Source organism: Vulpes lagopus, chromosome 2 (assembly GCF_018345385.1).
Source record: "Vulpes lagopus strain Blue_001 chromosome 2, ASM1834538v1, whole genome shotgun sequence".
Classification (NCBI taxonomy): domain Eukaryota; kingdom Metazoa; phylum Chordata; class Mammalia; order Carnivora; family Canidae; genus Vulpes; species Vulpes lagopus.
The window spans coordinates 174528046-174549576 of record NC_054825.1 but is presented as its reverse complement, the minus strand read 5'-3'; the positions used below and the strand labels follow the sequence as shown (position 1 = coordinate 174549576).

General features: G+C 45.2%; 1 protein-coding gene across 7 annotated transcripts in view; it reads left to right on the top strand.

Annotated features, from left to right (window-relative positions):
* Nucleotides 1-19232, top strand: part of GARRE1 (granule associated Rac and RHOG effector 1) — a 78996-nt gene extending 59764 nt beyond the window's left edge. For all 7 annotated transcript variants that reach the window (XM_041729634.1, XM_041729648.1, XM_041729626.1 and 4 more), the window contains 7 exons: nt 1943-2040; nt 7236-7361; nt 8888-9921; nt 13450-13615; nt 14378-14515; nt 16034-16112; nt 16591-19232. In XM_041729634.1, coding sequence (XP_041585568.1) covers nt 1943-2040; nt 7236-7361; nt 8888-9921; nt 13450-13615; nt 14378-14515; nt 16034-16112; nt 16591-16899 — 1950 coding nt within the window. In that variant the 3' untranslated portion in view covers nt 16900-19232. The remainder of the gene's footprint in view (nt 1-1942; nt 2041-7235; nt 7362-8887; nt 9922-13449; nt 13616-14377; nt 14516-16033; nt 16113-16590) is intronic.
* Nucleotides 19233-21531: the final 2299 nt, after the last annotated feature.

The following is a 21531-nucleotide window of genomic DNA, read 5'->3' as shown; positions in this document are numbered from 1 at the left end:
ACCTCAGGGTGGTGCTGCCTTGTGTAGGACCAGGTGAGGGCCTGTCCACAGTAGTAAATTCTGCTTCCTTTATTTATTTTTTTTAAAAGATCTTTTATTCATTTATTCCTGAGACACAGAGAGAGACAGAGAGAGAGTCAGAGACATACGCAGAGGGAGAAGCAAGCTCCATGCAGGGAGCCCGATGTGGGACTTGATCCCGGGTCTCCAGGATCACACCCCGGGCCGAAGGCGGCGCTAATCTGCTGAGCCACCCAGGCGTCCCTATTCTGCTTCCTTTAGCATCTAGTCCTTAATACAGGAGTCCCTAAGAGAAGGATCAAGCTGGAGACACCCTGCTGACATATGTGAGAGAACCCACTGCCTCTAGGAAATTGATCCGTATTCCCAGAGATCTTTTTTTTTTTTTTTTTTAAAGATTTTATTTATTCATGAGAGACAGAGACACAGGCAGAGGGAGAAACAGGCTCCATGCAGGGAGCCCGATGTGGGCCTCAATCCCGGGACTCCAGGACCACACCCTGGGCTGAAGGCAGGTGCTAAACTGCTGAGCCACCCAGGGATCCCCGCAAAGATCATTTTGGCTGAAACTAGGGCAACCATGGCATAGGTTCTCCAGAAAGGAGTGGGTAAAGTAAGGCAGAAGGACACACAGGCTGTTTTGGGAAAACATTGTAGGTTAAAAAAAAAAGTCCCATGTTACGGAGAGAGCAGAAATTTCTTCTAGTTCCTTACTCCTTGCTCCCAGGGCACCTTTGTGTGTGACTGACAAAGAACCTTTAGATTATGGGCTCTGGAGATAGGCGGAGAGAGGAAACACCTGCCTGGTCCAACAATGGCTATTACTTGGACAGGAAGTCTTTTCCAAAGGACATTGCAGACCAGCTGTGGGAACTCTGTTTACAGCAGTGGAAATCAGCTCCATTAGAGGCTGAATTTAGAATCATAATAAGCAGTTCTGCATGGCTTTTGAACTATATCAGATTTATTTATTTATTTTTAAGTAATCTCAACATTCAGTGTGGGGCTCGAACTCACGACCCTGAGATCAACAGTCAAATGCTCTACCAACTGGGCCAGCCAGGCACCCATAACATATTTATTTTTAAAGTGCTTTATGATTATTTTCTTAAATTCTTTTAGTTATTTTAAAATATATTAATCATTTTGTCAAACTCTAAATTACCTAGGCTACTACCTCACCTGTGTAATATTAAAGACTACTCCAAATAAGAAACCATTGGGATAACTGGCTGGGTCAATCAGTTAAGCATCTGACTCTTGATTTTGGCTCAGGTCATGATCTAAAGGTTGTGAGATCTCAGCCCCACGTCAGGTCTCTCTGTCCCTCTGTTCCTTCTGCCCTACCCCCTGCTCACACATTCTCTCTCTCTCTTAAAAAAAAAAAAAAGAGAGAGAGAGAAAGAGAAAAGAAGAAATCTTTGAGAGAAGAATCACCTTCACCTTTCTGACCTAGTTGTTTTTATCGATGGTTGAGGATAAAATGAACTTTTTAAAAAAACCTTCATCCACTTCTAGCTTGTATTCAGTCATTACAAATGGACTTTTCTGAAGCTGTGGTTAGATTTTTAATGACAGTTTTACTTTCAAGTGCATAAAGTAAAAAAATACTAAAAGGAAACAAAAATCATTCCTAATTAACATATTTATGATTTGGAAAAAGTACTAAAAGTGCTTACAAAGTTCAGTACATCCTGCACCCAGAGTTTGGTTTCTGTTTATTGAAGTATTACTGTGTTCAGTCATTTTTATTACTTATATTTGTCTTCATGCGGCTCTTGACTGGCCTCTGCACAATTGCCTTGCCATGAGAATAGTGCTTGCCAGAGTCTCTCAGTATTAGTAGGCTCATCTATTGAATTTGTTTGTAATTCATTTTCCTCTCTGAAAGCTGATTATTGTTTCTCTCTCTCTCTTTTAGGTGGTAGTTGACACAGCACAGATTGAAAATAAAGAAGCCTATGCCCCCCAGATCAGTTTAGAGGGCTCCAGAATTGTGGTTCAAGTCCCATCCACATGGTAATGTGACTCTTAACACAAGCTTAAGCTCTGATTGAAGTTCCCACATCTTTGAAAAGAGTGCTTTGTTTTGGACAAATCCTGCATTAAGTGACATGTCAGGTCTTGCTACTTGTACAAGTACATGGGCAATGATATGTCATGGTTATCAGTCTATGATAAGGAAGCCAGGATGTCTGAAAAATAAGGTTTTTTTGACCAATAATGTAAGTAAAATGTTGTATACTCATGTGTCACAATGAGCAACATTATCTTCTCTGTTACTGAGTCCACAGCTTTTGAATAGAGTACATAATTTTCTCAAAGTCACCAGTGCTTCTCTAAAGCTGAGCACAGAACGTAGAATCCTTTCTCCTCCTCTGTTTCAGTAACAACCCTGATGGTCTTGGACTCATGCTATTACAAGTCTGGGGGTGGGGGGATCCCTGGGTAGCTCAGCGGTTTAGCGCCTGCCTTTGGCCCAGGGTGTGATCCTGGAGTCCCGGGATCGAGTCCCACGTCTGGCACCCTGCATGGAGCCTGCTTTGCCCTCTGCCTGTTTCTCTGCCTCTCTCTTTCTGTCTCTCTCATGAATAAATAAATAAAATCTTTAAAAACAAAATAAGTCTGGGGACGGACTGAGCCATTTTTATTTTTAATTATTTAATTACATTTATAGCCTTAAAATAGATAAAGTATCCTTTGTAGTTTTTTAAAACAGAAGCTCCTACAGATTAGTAAGAAAATGGACAAGGTGCATGAATAAGTAACCAAAAAGACACACAGTCAACAAATAGATGAAGAAAATATGTAACCTCACCTGATAAAGGCAGAGTGAAGAAACAATACAATGTTGTTTTTGCCCTTCATGTTGTTAAATTGTTTTAAAATAATAAATAAATTTGAAAAAAAGAAAAAGAAAATAAAGGTTTTGGCCAGACTGTACAAAAACAGGTACAGGAGGTGGATAAATCATACGGCATTACTGGAGGGCAGTTCAGTGTATCAGAAGCCTAAAATAAAAAAAAATAATAAAAAAAAAATTAAAAAAAAAAAAAAAAAAAAGAAGCCTAAAATAAGAGATGTGATCTCAGGAGTTCCACAGTTCCACCTCTGGGGATTTATCCTTGTGATGTGCATATAAATCCAACTAGAGGATCAGCATCATAACCTTATGAATAAATAGCAAAAACTGAGCATCTGTTAGAAGGCTTCTGTTATTAAGATTGTGATATGAATGAGTAACCACGTAGAAAAGTCTTGAAACATTTTGGTGGATAGAGATGTAGTAAGGCATGATGGCACTCTTGGTGCTTGTGTGGACTAAAGTGGCAACTGAGTAATTTATTTGAGTTGTATTTAAACCATTTCTCCTTGAACTGTGAGGGTCCAATGGTAGACTCTGCCAAAAGTTCTAGGACTTGGTATGTTAAGGAAAGGCAAGCAGTTCACTTCATGTCCCCAAACCTCCCTTCTAGGAGTTCCCTCCTCCCCCTAAGTTTTTTATTTCTTATTGAGATGGTATACTGTTAATTTATATACATATCTTCCTTCCTATCAAACAATAAATCAGAAGCTCACTTTTCTGTAAGATTTTTGGGTTCCTGAATTCATTTGTTTCCCGATTCAGGTTCTTATTGAAAAATATTAAACTTAACCAGGATTCCCATTTTAGAGAAAACATTTTGAACTTTTGAATAATTAGGTGAATAGAAACAACTAGTAATTAAATGGTTAACACTGCAGTTTACTTCCAGAACTCTCCATGTATGATTGATTTCCTTTGTAATTCATTGAACCTCCGTGAAAGACCTTATGGACTATAATTTCTTGGAGAGGCTCCCTCTGGTGGCTCTTGGTAAAAACACAATGTTTTCAAAATAACTTGTTTTTGTTTCTAAGTATAAACTACATGCTTGTTAAGAAGAACGCAAACAGAAGTGAATGCTTTATTCCACCTTTGGAAAAATGGAATTGTTAGCAAAGACAGCCAAGAATTTATTACATCCTTTGCTTTTAAAAAAAATGGTGTATCACACTGCCAGATAGGATTTTTTTCAAAACCAAGTAATACCTTATTTAGATTTTTTAACTGTCTTATTTAAGTTGTCGATCCATCCTTCCTTTCAGCAAATACTTACTGAATACCTACTATGTGGGAGACACTGTCTGGGGTCTGGGAATTTAAGTATGAGCAAGACGGTCTCCGCCTCTAATAGAGTCAACTTTGTAATGGGAGGGAGAGTGAGGGGACAGCCAACAAGCATGAGTCCAATTCAAAGCCTGGTACATGTATGAGGGGATAAGAGTAGAATGATGTCTATGATGGAGAATAACTGAGGTAGCGCCAGGGAGGGGAGGCCATTTTGGATGAAGAGGTCAGTCACAAAGGGTCCTTCCTTGAAGATAGGACATTTGAGAGAAGCCAGCCACATAGAGAGCAGAAGGGAAAAGCATTTCTTCCAGGTAGAAGAAATAGCAAATGCAAAAGCCCTGGGGAGTGAACTGGCATGGCTGGAGATGTGGTAGGTGGCCGTGAAGAGAGAGCCAGAGAAGCCAGGATGTGCAGGTTCCCCCAAGGCACTTGGATTTTTATCTAAGAACAGGTAGAGGATTTTAAGCAAGTCTGTGTGATTGGCCAAAAGAATGGGTTTAGTCTCTTAAGGGGATTCTATTGTTCAACTCTCAAGACTGATAAATAAAAGTGCCAGTGTGTTGATTTTCAGAGAGATTATTCTCACCAGCAAGTGTAGTACTTCTTCTGCATGACCAGCAAATGCTCTCCTAGTGGGCAAACATATGTGACCAGCCAAATCACAGCCAGGAATGGCTTGGGAGCACAGAGCAAGTATGTCCTAATAATCAGCAATTCCAGGCTGAGAGAATTGGGTACATGAACCCTGGCCAGGTTCACTGGCCAAGATTCTCTCCCAGGAGTCCAAGGTCTGGTTGGGCACTGGAGGAGCTTGCCTTTTGCAGGGTTTCTGAGGCAAGCTGGCTCACATCTTCACTGATAGATTTCTTTTCAAGCGTTAAGTCATGTTGAAGAGTGCTGCTGCCTCCTTAGGATGGCTTTGCAAGTGTTGATTTCACCATTTAACTCCCAGAGTGCCTATGAGCACACTGACATCTTCCTGATTCTGCCTCTCAGAAGAGGCCTCTTAGTGGAGGTATCCTGAGTGGGCAGTGAGGGCCTGAATGCTGGGAAGCAGCTCTCAGGAGAGAACAGTCTGGGCCGAGGCAGCAAAAGCAAAGGTCCTGAGATGTGGACAAATCCAACATATTCAGGGAGCAAGTAAAGGGTCTTGTGACTGGGACAAGAGAATGGAGGTAACAGTGGCCAGAGTGGTGTGGCCAGCGAGGCAGGAGGGACCAGGTCCCCAAAACCCTCGAGGGCTGGTTAGATTTTATTTCAATCATGACAGGATGCCACTGGAGGGTTTTAAAGAGGGGAATGATTGTTCTGATTTGTGCTATCAGAGGCTCACTCTGGCTGGGGAGGGTGGGCTGGGAGGGACAGGAGTGAGGAAAGGAGACCAGCTGGGAGGTGGGTCCTCAGACACAGATGCTACTGGCTTCTTGGAGTAGAACCATAATGAGGGAGGTGGCGAGAAGTGCTTGGACTGAGAATGTGTTTTGGAAGAAGGGCTGTTAGGATTTGCTGATGGACTGGTGTGGGCTGTAGGTAGCTAGCCATGATGTGTAAGTTGGGGATAGACAGCTCTGTTGTTTACTAATGAAGGAAGCATAGAGTGGTTTTTGATGGAGAGGAGAGGAATCCGTTGTGCTGACCAGGCTGCCTGTGAGATGTACCCAAGAGATGTCAAGTGTGCAGTTAGATATGGGAGAATGGGGTTTGGGAGAAGGGGGTCAGCTGGTGAAGAGACTATGAGTGTTCAGTGGAGGATGGTCTGTACAGCTGCAGGACCAGACACAGCAGTGTAGGGAGAAAAGACAAATCCCAGGAAAGACAAAGCGCTGCCATACACAGATAGGGGAAGCGGAGCAGGAGGAGTCAGCAGAGGAGACCAGGAAGGAGCTTGCTAGCTGGGGTGGGAGGAGAGTTGAGCAAGTTTGGGTCACTGAGCTACAGAAGATAGTGCTCTAGGAGGAAAGAAGTATTGCACAACATTGCTGAGAGATTGAGTAAGATGGAACAGGTAATTGACCTTTGACACTGGCAAGATCAAAGTTGTTTGGTAAAAGCTATTCTTGTGGAGTTATGTCGATCAAAGCCCAGCGGGAGTGGGGTGAGGGGAGACAAGGAGGTAAGGAAAAGGAAGAGATGATGTGTTTTGCTAAAAGGGGGAGCAGAAAAGTTAGCAGAAGGGAATGTAGAGCTAAGAGAAAAACGCTGGTCCATGAGGCTGGTTTGCTGGCACAAAGGAATGTCACAGGGAGTGAGAGAGAGGGTGATTAGGTGAGCAGGGTCCTCAGGAAAGCAAGAGATATAGGGCAGGCAGTGCTCGGCTGGAGGGTCAGCCTGTGGCAGAGCAGGTCTCCTGCCATGACCGGAGGGTCAGGCCGGGAGTGCGGGCATGGGTACTTGAGCTGGTGGGTCAGTGGTGAGGAGAGGGAGCAGATCTCATGTCAGTGACGTGAGCACTGTGATAGGAAAGAAGAGGAGAAGCAGCAGGAGTGGCCAAGCTCTGAGGAGAGCAGATGCAGGTTGAAGTGGTCAGCTTGGAAAGGGAAAACATTCATTTATGGGAAGGCTGTGTTTGTTGCTTACCTGAAATTTTCAGTGAATCTGGGTTTTTTTTCCCTCCATTGACCTTTAGTTTCTTGGGTGCAGGTGTGAAGCGCTGTGGAGGAAGCAGAGGCAGGGGTGTTTTGGAAAGGGTTTGCAGAGGAATAGATAACTGTGTCAGGTCACAGAATCTGAACATGGTAGGACGGAAAGTCCAGGCTGGAGCCGGTGTGGACAGTGAGGGCATTAGGCCCCCAGAAGGTAGCCCGTCCACCGAGCCCTGCTCTTCCTCCTAAACAGACTCCAGATGATTAGAAGTCCAAGGAGATCCTGCACCCTATTGCTTCCTCTTCCTTCTGCAGCAAGTTCCAGTGAGAACCTTGTCATTCTCTAACTGGTCTTTAATTGCCAAATTTTTATTTGGTGCCAAAAGCATGTAAAAATTGCAGCCTTTTGTATGAGGCCTGCTTGAAATACTTATTCAGAGAAGTGTATCCCATACTGACACAACCTGGTTTGTGCCTAGGTGCCTGAAAGAAGACCCTGCAACCATGTCCCTGCTGCAGAGAAGCCTTGATCCTGAGAAGACCCTGGGACTGGTGGACGTGCTCTACACAGCCGTGCTGGACCTCAACCGCTGGAGGGCAGGGAGGTGGGTATCCCTGTTAGTCACTTGTAGTAGTTTACATTCAGGCTCATATGTAGGGACAGTGCCACCACATACAGTTTTATGTGTGCCCACGTCACTGATGGATATAAGGAAGGCAAGAAAGAAAAATTTTGGGTGACTTAATTTTGGAATAAGTTCAAATTTACAGAAAAGTTGTGGTAGTACCAAGAATTGCTCTCTGCCCTTTACCCAGATTCCTCAGTTACTTAACATGTTTGCCTTTCTTTGTTTTATCATTTGAGAGTAAGTCCATGGAACGCCTGGGTGGCCAGGATGTGATCCTGGGGTCCCAGTATTGAGTCCCATATCAGGCTCCCCACGGGGAGCCTGCTTCTCCCTCTGCCTGTGTCTCTGCCTCTCTCTGTGTCTCTCATGAATAAACAAAGTCTTTACAAGTAAATAAAAATAAATTAAAAATTGGCTTAGAGAGGTAGATCTATACACACAGGCAGGGCAACCTTTTAAAAAAAAGAGAGAGTAAGTCCATCAAGAGGATTTTAGCCTGACTCGTGTTCTTAAGAACTGAGACCAGAGAAATGTTTAAAAAATTTACTTCTAGGGCCCCTGGGTTGCTCAGTGGTTGAGCATCTATCTGCCTTTGGCTCAGAGCGTGATCCCAGGTCCTGAGATCGAGTCCCGCATCAGGCTCCCCACGGGGAGCCTGCTTCTCCCTCTGTCTCTGTCTCTGACTCTCTCTCTCTGTGTCTCTCATGAATAAATAAATTTTAGGAAAAAAAAATTACTTCTAGCCTACATGAAATTTATTTATATCTGAAAGTAGCTGACAGTTATAAGATTGTCTTTAGGAATTATGAACTTGGGAATGGTAGGGACCTTAAACATCTAGCCATGTGTCCCCTTTCTTAACTCCTGAGTGCTGAGGTCCCAGAACACTGAGGTAGCTTATCCAAGGTAACAGCAGCTATCGCCTGCCTCAGCCTCATACCCTTTCCATCTCTGGGACTCTCTTTTAGTACTAGAAAAAGTGCTCGGAAAACCTTGGAAGTAACAACCATCTGTCCTTGACACTGTCTATAAGTTACTTCCAAGGACAACAGTACTATATAGTGTCGCTGAGTCCTGCTCGCCCCCCTCTGCCCCTGTGTAGATTTATCCACATTCCTCAGCTGGATCAGTCTTATGTACACTTAAATCTCAGGCGTTCATTTTATCTATAAAATAAGTGAACCTGATACCAACTAGAGAGATTTTTTTTTTAAAGATTTTTATTAATTTATTCATGAGAAATACAGAGAGACAGAGACACAGGCAGAGGGAGAAGTAAGCTCCCCATGGGGAGCCCGATGTGGGACTCGCTTGATCCCAGGGTGTGAGATCACACCCTGAGCCGAAGGTAGAAGCTCAACTGATGAGCCACTCAGGCGTCCCCCAACTAGGGAGATATTTTTTTGTCCCTAAAGTCTTTCTTAAATGCAAAGAGATCCATTTCGTCATCCAATTTGCATGTTTATCTTTTTTAATTTTTAAATAAATTTCTGTTTAAATAGGGAACAAGCTTTACCCTGCATACAGATCCAGCTTCAAAGGGAGATATGCGATTTTGGGAATCAGTCTGACCTGCCTTCTGGGAATGGAAACAAATCTTCAGGTGGCCTGCAGAAGACATTCTCCAAACTGACATCCCGGTTCACCAAGAAAGCTTCATGTACCAGCTCTAGTAGCAGCACAAATTACTCCATCCCAAATACTCCTTCCAAAAACCTCTTCATAGCTGGGTGTTCGGAAGAGAAGACCAAAATGCCCAGCAATATTGATTCAAGGTTACAAAGCATTTTGAACATTGGTAATTTCCCTAGGACTACAGACCCTTCACAGTCAGCGCAGAATTCCAGTAATCAAATAGCCAATGGTTTTCTCATGGAGAGGCGTGACAACTTCCTGCAAGGGGATGATGGCAAGGATGAGAAGGGTATGAATTTACCAACCGATCAGGAAATGCAGGAGGTGATAGATTTTCTCTCTGGCTTTAACATGGGCCAGTCACATCAGGGCTCCCCGTTGGTGACAAGGCGTAACTCTGCCGCCACAGCCATGGTGACTGAACAGAACGCAGGAGCCATGCAGCCACAGCAGCCACCACTGCCAGTGCCCCCTCCACCACGGCCACCCCAGGCTGGGGCCCACACAACTCTGACTTCCCAGCCGGGCCTGCCGCCTCAGCAGCAATCCCCAAAGCAACAACAACCCCAAGTCCAGTACTACCAACACCTGCTCCAACCCATTGGACCTCAGCAGCCCCCACCCCAGCCTCGGGCCCCTGGGAAATGGGTACATGGCTCAGGCCAGCAGCCAGCACAGCCTGTTGGAGCAGGCCTGTCCCCTCTTGGCCAGTGGCCTGGCATATCTGATCTCAGTTCCGACTTGTACAGCTTGGGTCTGGTGAGCAGCTATATGGATAATGTGATGTCGGAGGTTTTGGGGCAGAAGCCACAGGGACCTAGAAATAACACCTGGCCAAACCGTGACCAAAGTGATGGTGTCTTTGGGATGTTGGGAGAGATTCTGCCTTTTGATCCTGCAGGTATGTGGACTCTTCCTCCCCACCTTGAGATTTTCACATAAATATAGTCACTGAGGATTCACAGGGCCTATCCAACACAGCAGCCTTACTTGTGGGGGCAGGTGACCCAATTTCCCTTTAAAGATGTTTTCTGACTGTCGGATGGCAAGTATAGAACACATCTAGCAAAGGAAGGCAGCAGTGGTGAAAATGAGGCTGTAAGGACCACTGTTTTTCTCACTGTACAGAGGATGTGGTTGAGGCTAAGAGAAGTTACCAGAATGGCTCTACATGCCATAGTTCAAGTGGGCTTCAGGCTGGGCTCTCCCATTCATGGGAGCCAAGGTGGCAGGCCGTTTGTGAGCTGCTTTTTCCTGATTACATAACTTGTGTGATTATTCTTTGCCTAAACTCTAGGATGTATGAAAGCTGGTGGAGCACCCTCCTGCCTTTAGAGAATATGGCTTCTCCTGGCCTGAACATATGAAAATACCACCAGAGTTATCTTAGGAAATTAGAAAAAGAACCTAGAAACAAATAAACTAGGAAGAGGAATCAGTGAAGGAGAAAAACTAAGATTAATTAGATTTAAAGGAAAAACATAATAGAAATTGTAAATAAAATCTAAAAGAAGAGTCTCTTGAAGACCAACAAAATAGGTATTGTATTTATTATAAACCAATTTATTATAAACCTCAATAAGAGAGAGCAAAAAGAAACAAGATTAGGAAAGAGAAAGGAGATGTCACTCCAGAAATAGGAGAGGTTAAAAGAAGTTTAAGACATTACTACAAATGACTTGATGACAATATATTTGAAAACTGAATGGAAAAATGACTTCTTTCCAAATAAAATACACATCACCAAAATTGTACCAAGAAATGGAAAACCTGCTTAATCTATTTTAATGAAAGAAATTGGAAGGGTAATTATGAAGCCAACATGATTTTAACCACAAAAAGTTTATAAGAGTTACTTCAAAAGCAAACTGTAGTCATCTCTTTATGAGTGTGGATAGAGGCAAGACAATCTAGCAGTGATTGGAAAAGCAGTTATCTGTTGCTACATCCAGTGTACTGGGGGGTGGGGGGTGGAAGGTGGAGCAGTGTAAGGGACTCCACTACCGCTCAGTAATCCATCATTATCACTCCACTACGTGAGAGGAACTCATACAACAATAGATGCTGTAGAGACATTTGATAAAAGATACCAATGATTCTAAAAAAAAGAAAGAGAAAGAACAACAAAAACCCTCAAAGTAAGACATGAATAGAAAGTTCTTAAACATTAAAAAAAAAACAACTACTATCTATCAAAAACAAGTAGCAAACATTACTCTGTATAGTGAAACAAAATCATTCCAATTAAAATCAAGCCCCAGACAGAGTGGCAACTATTACTGCCAATGGCATGTAACTTTGTCTTGGACTTTTTAGAAAAATACAGCAAGATAAGTATAAGCTTTAGAAAAAGATGCATTGAAAAGCACATCTCTTTGCTGGCAATAGAATTGGGGGGAGGAAAAAAAACAAGATTCCTCAATAAAAAAACCAGAATTATTAAGCAAGTCTGGCATGGTGGGTACATGCAACATAAATACATAGAAATCCATTACTCTTTTTCTCTAATTGAACAAAAGGTATACAGAGTGGAAAATATATTTCATTCACAAGGAAAATACTGTGAAATATAGAAATAACTATAGGAAATATTTATATAAATAACCAGCAGAAGAGGAATTCCCTGCTGAAACAACCCAGCATTAGCTACAAATGGAAAGAAATGTTTTCTTAGGTCTAAAAATCCCTCCTACTGCTGCTCACACTTTCTTATTCTTGCTTCCCTTGGGTGGTGGATGTGGGCAGCCTGGCACCCTGGGGTGCAGAAGGGCAAACAGTTCCACCTGCTGTGGAAGAGCAGGCCCACGTGGCTGCCACTGGCTGCAATGGGTGCGGCAGGGCACATTTTCTCAACTGCTGTGAAACAGTCTGTACATCTTTTGATAGGTGGGTAATTAAATCCAGAATATAGGGCAGTCCCGGTGGCTCAGCGATTTAGCGCTGCCTTCGGCCCAGAGTGTGATCCTGGAGACTTGGGATCTAGTCCTGCGTCAGGCTCCCTGCATGGAGCCTGCTTCTCCCTCTGCCTCTGTCTCTGCCTCTCTCTCTCTCTCTCTCTCTCTCTCTGTCTCTCTCTACCCCTCTCTCTGTGTCTCTCATGAATGAATGAATGAATGAATGAATGAATGAATGAATGAATGAGTGAATAAATAAATAAGTAAATAAATAAGTAAGTAAATAAATAAATAAATATTTTTAAAAATTTAAAAATAAATCCAGAGTATAAGTGGTGTCTGGCAGGATTTTACCGTCTTTGATCTTTGTTGAGGCCTGAATGGCCTCTATGTCTTTAGGTTACAAATCCTACTAGTGTTATCTGCCGTGTGTTCCTTTGTGACCTGCAGGTCCTTACTGTACCTTCCTGCAGACCCCACCCTGAGGGCATAAGGTCTATATAGCCCCTTTCCCAAATTAAGGAAGGGCACTCCTTGGATAGATGAATCCCAGAAGGCACCCTCTCGGGCAGGGCCAGTGAGAGCAGAGCACTCCCTCTGGACAGGGCACCTGTAGCCCCAGAGGCATGGCTTGACTCCCTGAGAAGCAGGCCTTGATTTGGGCTCCACTGCTCCCCTCCCCAGCTGTGGGCATCCTTGTGCGCTGCACACACAGCACAGTCTCATGCAGTAGTCCTGTGGCAGTGCCCTGGGGACAAGCTAATAATGAGATTATGCCTAGTAGCTCTCCTAGCTTGAAGCTGAAAAGTATACACTGCTGAGTCATACTCAGTTTGTGAACCAGAGATCCTTTCATGCTATATCTTCTTGTTTGACTTTTTGTCTCAACACCCTCTATGCTTTCTTTTCTCCCACTTGTACTGTCCTGCTTGTCCTTACTCAGCTCTCTCCAGTATGTTTTTAGTCACCTCTTAATACTTCTTAAATTATTAAATTTCACCTCATTCATTAACACTCTTACTATCTTCAGATTGAATGAGTAGATCTGCCATCCAATATCCCAAGAAAATCCTCGATTCGAGTTGGGCCAAGTGGGAATGACATACCTCTATCTGGATGACCCTGATGCTTTGATAACTCTCAGGTTATTAGTTCACTAAAGACATAATGTGACTTCCTAAGTGTTATGTACATAGCACCAGACATTGAAAAATTTTTAAGTGTCTGGTATTTGTCTTTAAAATTTAATCGTGGATCCTTTTGTGTTCTTCTTTCTGTCTTTCACATTCAGCCTGCCTCTGTCTTAGGCATAACCCTTCTTGACGGTCACTGTGTACACACCTCACCCCAGCCTCAGACATCTGGCTGAAAGCCCCAGGCCTGCAGCCAACTCTCTGGCTTCCGGGGCCACAAGCCAGGCAGCACCTTGCCACTTCTCATTGTATATGTGTGACCAGAATGTGCTCAGGAGGCAGAGAAGGAGACAAGAGGCCAGTGTGGCCCCAAACCCTCTCTGTCCCTTTGTCCTAATGCAGTGGGTTCAGACCCCGAGTTTGCACGCTATGTGGCAGGAGTAAGCCAGGCAATGCAGCAGAAGCGCCAAGTGCAACACGGCCGCCGCCCAGGCAACCCCCGGGGCCACTGGCCACCCATGGATGATGCCCATCGGACCTGGCCTTTCCCAGAGTTCTTCACAGAAGGGTGAGTGCTGGGTGTGGCAGGGAAGCTGAGTTTGGGACCTGGTTATCCCCCATGGGGCCCTCATGCACCCTCATCAGGCAACTCAATTCCACATCCCCCTGTGAGAGACTGACACCTGGTCACATCTTTAAGCAGTCAGGGTTCTGTGACAAGACTTGAAGATGCCAGGTGGCATGGTATGTCCCTGTGAACACACCATTTGTATAAACCGATGATTTTCAACACATAGTCTTCTGCCCTGAACTAGGAACTTACTTGACGGTGTTTGTGACGTAATTGAATGTTTAACATGGTTTCTGTGCTGAAATGGGCATAGTTGTGTGACCCATGCGATTCAGGGAATGCGATCCTTATAGCTTCCAAAAAGCAAACGTGTATAGTTCAGATGCCAGCGTATTGAGAGAACTGCAGCTTTGCATCCCGAAGACAACTGGAGATTGATTTTTCACATCCTTTATTTCTACTCAGTTAATAAATCTGGACAGCTAAAGACCATTTCAGCTCTTTGCTCTACCATGAATTTCATATGCAAAGCACAGGCTTCTGAGAAGAATGAAGGGCAGCGAAGAGTACATGTTACTTTCTATATAATAAGGGACAGGAAGAAAAGCTTGGGTTTTTAGAAGGGGAGATGAGCCCACGATCTGGTTGTTAGAGGAGTGCGGGCTAAAGACCGTTCCTTTAGGGCTGGGGGAGTGGGGGCAGCCTCGGGGTTGTCCAGCTGCAGGAGGCCCGGGACCAGCTTATCTCTCTGGCTTTCAGGGACAGCCTGCACAGTGGCTGGTCAGGGGCTCAAGGGGACTCCGCCAGCTCAAGCGACGAGACATCCTCCGCCAACGGGGACAGCTTGTTCTCCATGTTTTCAGGGCCTGACCTCGTTGCTGCTGTCAAGCAGAGAAGGTATGAAGAGATTTCTAAATGTAAGCAGAGGACAGAGGGGCACATGAATGTGATCCACAGCTCATTCCTCTGGAAGGCTCAGGAACCCCATGGCTCCCTGTCACCCTGGTGTGACAGAGGCAGAGGGCCTCTGCTAGCACGGTCTTGCTGAGTCTTCTATGGCTACCATGCAGGCTTGTAGCCCAGATGACTTAAGGTTTGGCTGAGGCTTTGCTGGCAAAAAAAGTCTCATGCAAGTGGTAGCTAAAAACACCTAGAACTCTAGGGTTCTAGAGAATGGGGTCTACTGATAACTGGTCTGTGCCTTTCTGTGGGAGGTGCAGGACCAGAATGACCAGGTTCTAATCACGACTCACCAGTAGACTTTGCAACTGCAAACAAGGGCCTGACTTTCTCTGATCCTCAGTTTCTTTGTCAAAGAACAAAAGAAAACAGTAGAGTATTTTCAGGTCTAAGAAATTTTTTAAAGTAGTGGCACCTGGCTGGCTTATTTGGTAGAGCATGAGACTCCTGATCTGAGGGTCATGAGTTTAAGCCCCATGTTGGGGATGGAGGCTACTCAAAAAAAAAAAAAAAAAAAAAAGGAGGGAGGTTGGGAAGAAGAAAAGAAAAAGGAAAAACCAAACATGTCAGGTTGGGTTAGTTGCTATGAAGAAAAATATGGGGGGAAGGGGCACCTAGATGGCTCAGTCAGTTAAGCATCTGACTCAGTATCAGCTCAGGTCTTGTTCTCAGGGTCATGAGTTCAGGCCCCACATTGGGCTCCACACTGGGCATGGAACCTGCTTTAAAAAAAATATGAGAGTCAGGGAGGCCTCTGAGCAGACAGCTGAACAAAGTGGGGGAGCATCTGGTGAGAGATTAGCAGTGGGGTATGTGTGAGAGAGAAGAATCAGGGTGTGAGTTTTTGGCTGAAGCATCTGTATGAAAGGGGGTGCCAGTGAACTGAGACAGGAGGATGCAGGAGGAGCAGAATTGAGCCAGCCGTAGCATTTAAGATGTCTTTTTTTCAACAAGGGAAACTGGGGAGGCCGACGAGACATGGAGGAAGCCACCTATAGCACCACCTCTACAGAGACTGCTGTGTCTGCAGGCAGGAGCGCCAGTAGACTGATCGCCTTGGCCCTGAGCCGGCTCCTTCCTGCCTTTTTCATTCAGCGTTATAACAGAAATTATTCATGTTTCTAGTTAAAACTAACAGTCTTTTAAGTCCCACTTCCGCAGGGCATGGTAAACAGTTGGTATCTGTTGAATAAATTAACAAAAGCCAGAGCCAATATAGTCAGAGCAGCTGAAACAGCCAGTGGCTGTCCGAATGCCTGCCACCCCCAGCTCTCCCCAAGCCCATGAATGACTTCTGGGCGTGTTCCATTCAGTGGTGACCACCTGAGCCCCCACATGCAGTGGATCCAAGGTCTCCCCACCTAGAACCATTGCCCAAAACCAGGTGGCTAGCATGTCAAGGTAAGCTGGGCAGCAAGCCAGGTGCCCACGGCACTGAGCTCTTGGTTCTTTCAGGAAACACAGCAGTGGAGAGCAGGAGACCAGCACGCTACCCTCACCGCCTCTTCTTACCACAGTGGAAGACGTTAACCAGGTATCGTGGGCCCTGCTCTGGTCACCAAGGGCCAGCTGTATGGGGTACAGACCATGAGCACGGTTCCAAAGCTTCCGTTTTAAGAGGGCTTCAAAGCAGTGATGGGTTCTTTGTGGTGAACAACTTTTTTTCCCATGATTAACCATCTCAGCTGACTCAGAGGCAAATGAAGAGGAAGCCCTGGGATTGTGCCATCCACTGTGATAGCCAGTAGCCACATGTGGCTGTTTAAATTGGAATTAATCAAATATAAATAAAAATTGAGTTCCTTAGGGGCGCTAACCATATGCGGTGAATAGCACAGACACAGAACATTTCTGTCGTTGCAAGTTCAGTTAGACAGTGCTGCTCCAGGGCTGTGAGGGGTCTGGGGCTCCTACCCTGGCCCCTAGGTGGGAATAAGGACCAGAGCCCTGGGGAAGTGGGAAAGATCATGAATCGCCAGAAATGCCACTAAAAACCCTCTTTTGTCTCTCAGGATAACAAAACCAAAACATGGCCACCCAAAGCACCCTGGCAGCACCCTTCCCCGCTGCCCAGCACACTGCCGAGCCCGAGCGCACCACTCTACGCAGTTGCCAGCCCCGGCAGCCAGTGGAATGACAGCATGCAGATGCTGCAGTCCCCGGTGTGGGCCGCCACCAGCGATTGCAGCACCGCCTCCTTTCCCTATGTGCAGAGCCCACCACAGCCCCCGCCCCCACCAGCACACAAGGCGGCACCCAAGGGCTTCAAAGCCTTCCCCGGGAAGGCTGAGCGCAGGCCGGCCTACTTGCCCCAGTACTGACCCAGGGCCGGCCCGCCTGCCCAGAGCTGTTGGGATCAGTGTCCCCACTGATCCTAGTTGGCTGCCTAGTTGGCACCAGCCCCCCAGAGGACCAGTGCACCCCTGTCCCAGGCAGGGATCCTTGGGGATGGGGGTAGTTGGCAGCTCCAAGCCTCTAAGGCCCAGTTTCCCAGACTTTGGAGGCATCAGACCCCTGGAGGGCCAGCTAGAAACAGGTTTCTGACCCTCAGGGAGATGCTGGGGGATCTTCAAGCTTAATGAGCAGCTTGAAGCAGCAATTCTGATGCAGGTGGGCCACAGGCCGCATTTTGAGAAACACAGCTCTTAAGTTTGTAGTCCCACTGTGTGTGTTGGGAAGGCACCAGGCCTAAGGCTGAGAGCAAAACTGACCATTCTTCTGAAACCCCCCCCCTAACACGTTGAGTGATGACCACATCAGTCACTGTATCTCATAGCTATTTTTTATATAGGTTTTTAGTTAAAACATCTCCTGCCTAAAATGCATTGAATATTTTAAGATAACAAATATAGAGGCTGGAGGTTTGTTCAACACTATCTTTATTTAAGCTTCTACAAAATGGGCAAAGTATAGAATATTTGTGATTGGAAGCAATCACCTGGGTTTTCTGTGGGTGGGCAGCCCCTCCCCACCCCAAGCAGCACCCAAGGGGTGCAGTCCTGACCGGATTTACAAAAGCAGGATCATAAAACTGATGTTAGAGGCATATTCCTGATGGTGCATGGAGATGAGCCAGCTGGCTGCTGTCCATGTGCAGGATAAAGTTGCACCTGCTGCCCTCCCGTCCACACATGGCCAGAGGTTTCGACACATTTTCCAAACCTGGGGGTGTGGTCACGAGGCTGCACAGAGACACCTGCACTTGAAGCATTGCAGTAACATTTGTGAGCTGGCTCAAGACAAACCAATTAAGCTGTAGATAGGAATTAATTTAAGTCTTTTCTTTCAAAAAACAAGAACAAAAAACCACCTCATTTTCAGTTAACGTGTGCCATTAAAGAGATAACATCCTGTGGATTTTGGGATATTTTCCAGCCAGAATGGATCCAGAAGAATTGAATGGTGCTTAAATTGAGAAATAATGATACATATATCTCTATAGAGTAGACATATCCCACTGTATATTAATTGAGGTTACAGAAGTTCTTTATATAAAACTTATTTAAATTTTTCATATTTCATCTTTGAAAAAGTCTAATTGAGAAAAATCCATAATATTTTCTGGTATGAAAGTTTGACAGTATTAATATTTTTTTTATATTTTCTTAAATCATTAAACCATTTTAATATATATGTTAACTACTAATAAATGGTTTATTCTTTCTAACTCCATATAAGCTTTTCCAGCAAAGATTGTAATAACACGTTTATGTTCTCATTTTTCTACGGATATAAGTAAATTTATATTTAAAAATACCAAAAAGAAAAAATATATATGTATATGTATGTATCCACACTAATGATAGAGGCCCCCTAGGGAGTCTGAGCCCAGCCATCTGAATGTTTAGTACTGTGTCGCCAGGCTGTCTCCAGGCCTCGGGTGTCGTCCTTTGTGCTGTGTGGGGATGCCATTGCTGCCTGTACTTATGATCCTCTCACCGTGGGTTCTGAACGTTCACCTCACCATGTTTACAGAGAACTATTTTGTACATAGACCTTTTCAGGCACGTGCTCTGCACCAACCCTGCGTGGCTCTGGTCCGTGTTAGCCGTCACTGTGTGTGCACTAATCTGTCCAAGTTGTTTGTGGCTGTTTCTCCTTGTAGTGTAGTTTCCTCTTCCCTTCAGTAACGTGTCTGCAGTACCTTGTATTTCAAGTTCTATCCTACTGAAGTCCTCTTGTCTTAATAGTGCCTCCCCCAGAGACCTCACCCTGGACAGAGGTCAGCCCCTGCTGCCCTGTGCAGGTGACACCAACACCGCTAATTGTCACTTTCCAGTCTGTTCTTCTCAAATAAGCAGGCCATTTTGTAACTGCATATCCCCAGGCTGTGAGGCTGTGTGAAGCTGTTTGTGTGGTCTCCTTGTAGGTGCTGTGTTCTCAGCACCGCCTTGCTCTGAACACTGGTAATTCCAGGTGCTGCGTTTGGCAGAGGGGTCTCGCCAAAGCGCATGTGTGTGTGTGTGTGTGTGTGTGTGTGTGTGTTTGTGTCCTTTGCATGGCCGGGCGTGACTGCCTTGCTCGGGCATCAGCAGGACGTCGTGTGAATAGTTACAACGCTTCCAAACTGGAACTCTACATTTTGTATCTTACTTTTAAAGCTCCTATAAGTAAAATAACTATTGGCTTTATTAAAAATATACATTTAATAATATTTTGTATCTCTGTTTGAAATGAACTGCAGCAGACATGTCAGAAGCCCTGCCTGATTCATTACTTTGCAAAGCTGCACCCACAGTGGTTTTTAGGTCAGCTCATCCTCTGGTTCTGAAACCTTTGTGAGAGGAAAGACCACTGGGAATATTAGGATGAGCGGGGGTGGGTGGGCGGGCAGGAAGCAGACAACCTACCACACCTCTCCAGTTGGCTTCCCGAAGGCCAAAGCTGGGAGAGGCCTCTGGAGGCAGAGCCCCTGTCATGGGGAGGGAGACCACATGGAACGATGCAGGTTCTCTCCTTGGATTGTGGTCGGCCACCACCCACATTCCACCAACCATGGGCACTGTGAGCTGTCCAGCCAGCCTTTCCAAGGAGTGGGCCCAGGGATGAGCTCTCACTCTGCTCTGCCAGGGACCCCCTATTTGGCAAAGAGACCATACCTTAAAGGGACAAGGACTAGTCACATTGGATGATGCCCAGCGAAAAGGAAAGCTTATTCAGTGGGAACCACAAAGGGAGGGTGGGTTACAGGGGAATCAACTTCTTTTCACTTGCAGCAAGATAGACTTGACCAAAACTTTTTTTTCATGAACTCAGGAAAACAGATATGAGCATTAATCTATAACCTACCACTCAGGTACTATAAGTACCACTCAAGCTTCTCTCTGCTGAAATGCCCAGAAGCTAAGCACGGGGACCAAGACCCAGAGCCTTCTAAGCGCACCCCAGGACAAGGTTACTCAGTAACAGCTATGATGCAATGTGCTAGGAAATACACTAGAAGTGCATGTTAAATGCTAGCATCGGGCGCCTGGGTGGCTCAGTCGGTTAAGCGTCTGCCTTCAGCTCAGGGCATAATCCTGGGGTCATGGGATGGAGCCCCACATCGGGCTTCCTGCTCAGTAGGGAGTCGGCATCTCCCTCTAAATCTCCCCACCATTCTGTCCTCTCACACTCCCTGTCTCTCTCTCAAATAAATAAATAAAACCTTTTTAAAAAATTAAATGCTAGCATTTATTCAAGCATGTTCCTGTTCAACACCAGTACGTGGTGCTGTTCACTGACTTCAGTTCACAGCAGCGTGGAGACAGAAGAGGAGTCCTGTGGCCCAGCTATGCGCCGGATGGGTGAGAGTGGAAACCTGAACAGATGTTAGACCTGAGCTGCAAGAGGGTCCTTGTGAGGCTGGTGACCCCTGCCAGCCCAAGGAATGTAGCTGAAACACAGCGTGCCCACCGTGGCACACTGCAAGTTTGGCTCTTTGTGCATTGTGTGACCACTGTTGTGACCCGCTTCCTAATCTGGAGACGCAGAGGAAATAAACCCTTCCAGTGTCCAGCTCCTCAAATGCCAGAAAGCCACGTACATGGAAAGCGTGACTGGCTGCCTCCCAGCCACACATTCTGAGGAAGCTCCAGGGGCAGGCTCCTGGAAGTCACGCACACACAGCTCACTTGACGATTCTACAAGGGTAGGCTGGCCGGGCTCAGGCCTCTGTGTGTCTGATGGAGGGACTGGATGTCGCTAGTACTGGGTCTGAGTTTGGGGTGTGGGCTTAAGTCAGGAGGAAAGATTGTTTCAGGAATTTCCTGTTCACTTCAACATCTGAAGTCATCAAGGAGCAAGGGCCTTGCTAGGAGGAGAACTGAAAAGAAGATGCAGTCTCTGCTTTTAAAACAAAGTCTTTTATTTGTTTGTACTATCTTTTTAAATTATTATTATAATTCCAGTGTAGTTAGCAGTGTTATATTTGTTGCAGGTGTACAATATAGTGATTCATCAATTCTATATATTACTCAGTGCTCATCAAGTGTGCTCTTGATCCCCTTCATGTATTTCACCCATCTCCCCCACCCACCTCCCCTCTGGAAACCATCTGTTCTCTATGGTTAAGAGTCTCATTTTTTGGCTTGTCTTTTTTGTTTCTTAAATGCCGCATATGAATAAGAGCGTATGGTATTTGCCTTTCTCTGACTGGCTTAGTTTGCTTAGCAAGCTACTCTAGCTCCATCCATATTGTTGTAAATGGCAAGATTTCATTCTTTTTTATGGCTGAATAATATTCCATTGTGTATATAAACCACATTTTCTTTATCCATTCATCTATCAATGGACACTTACATTCCTTCCATAATTCGGCTATTGTAAATAATGCTGCAATAAACATAGAGGTGCATGTATCCCTTCGAATTAATATTTTTTATTCTTTGGGCAAGTACCCACTAGTGCAATTACTGGATCATTTTTAGTAATTGAAATTACTTTCAGTTTTTTTAAGGAACCCCCATACCGTT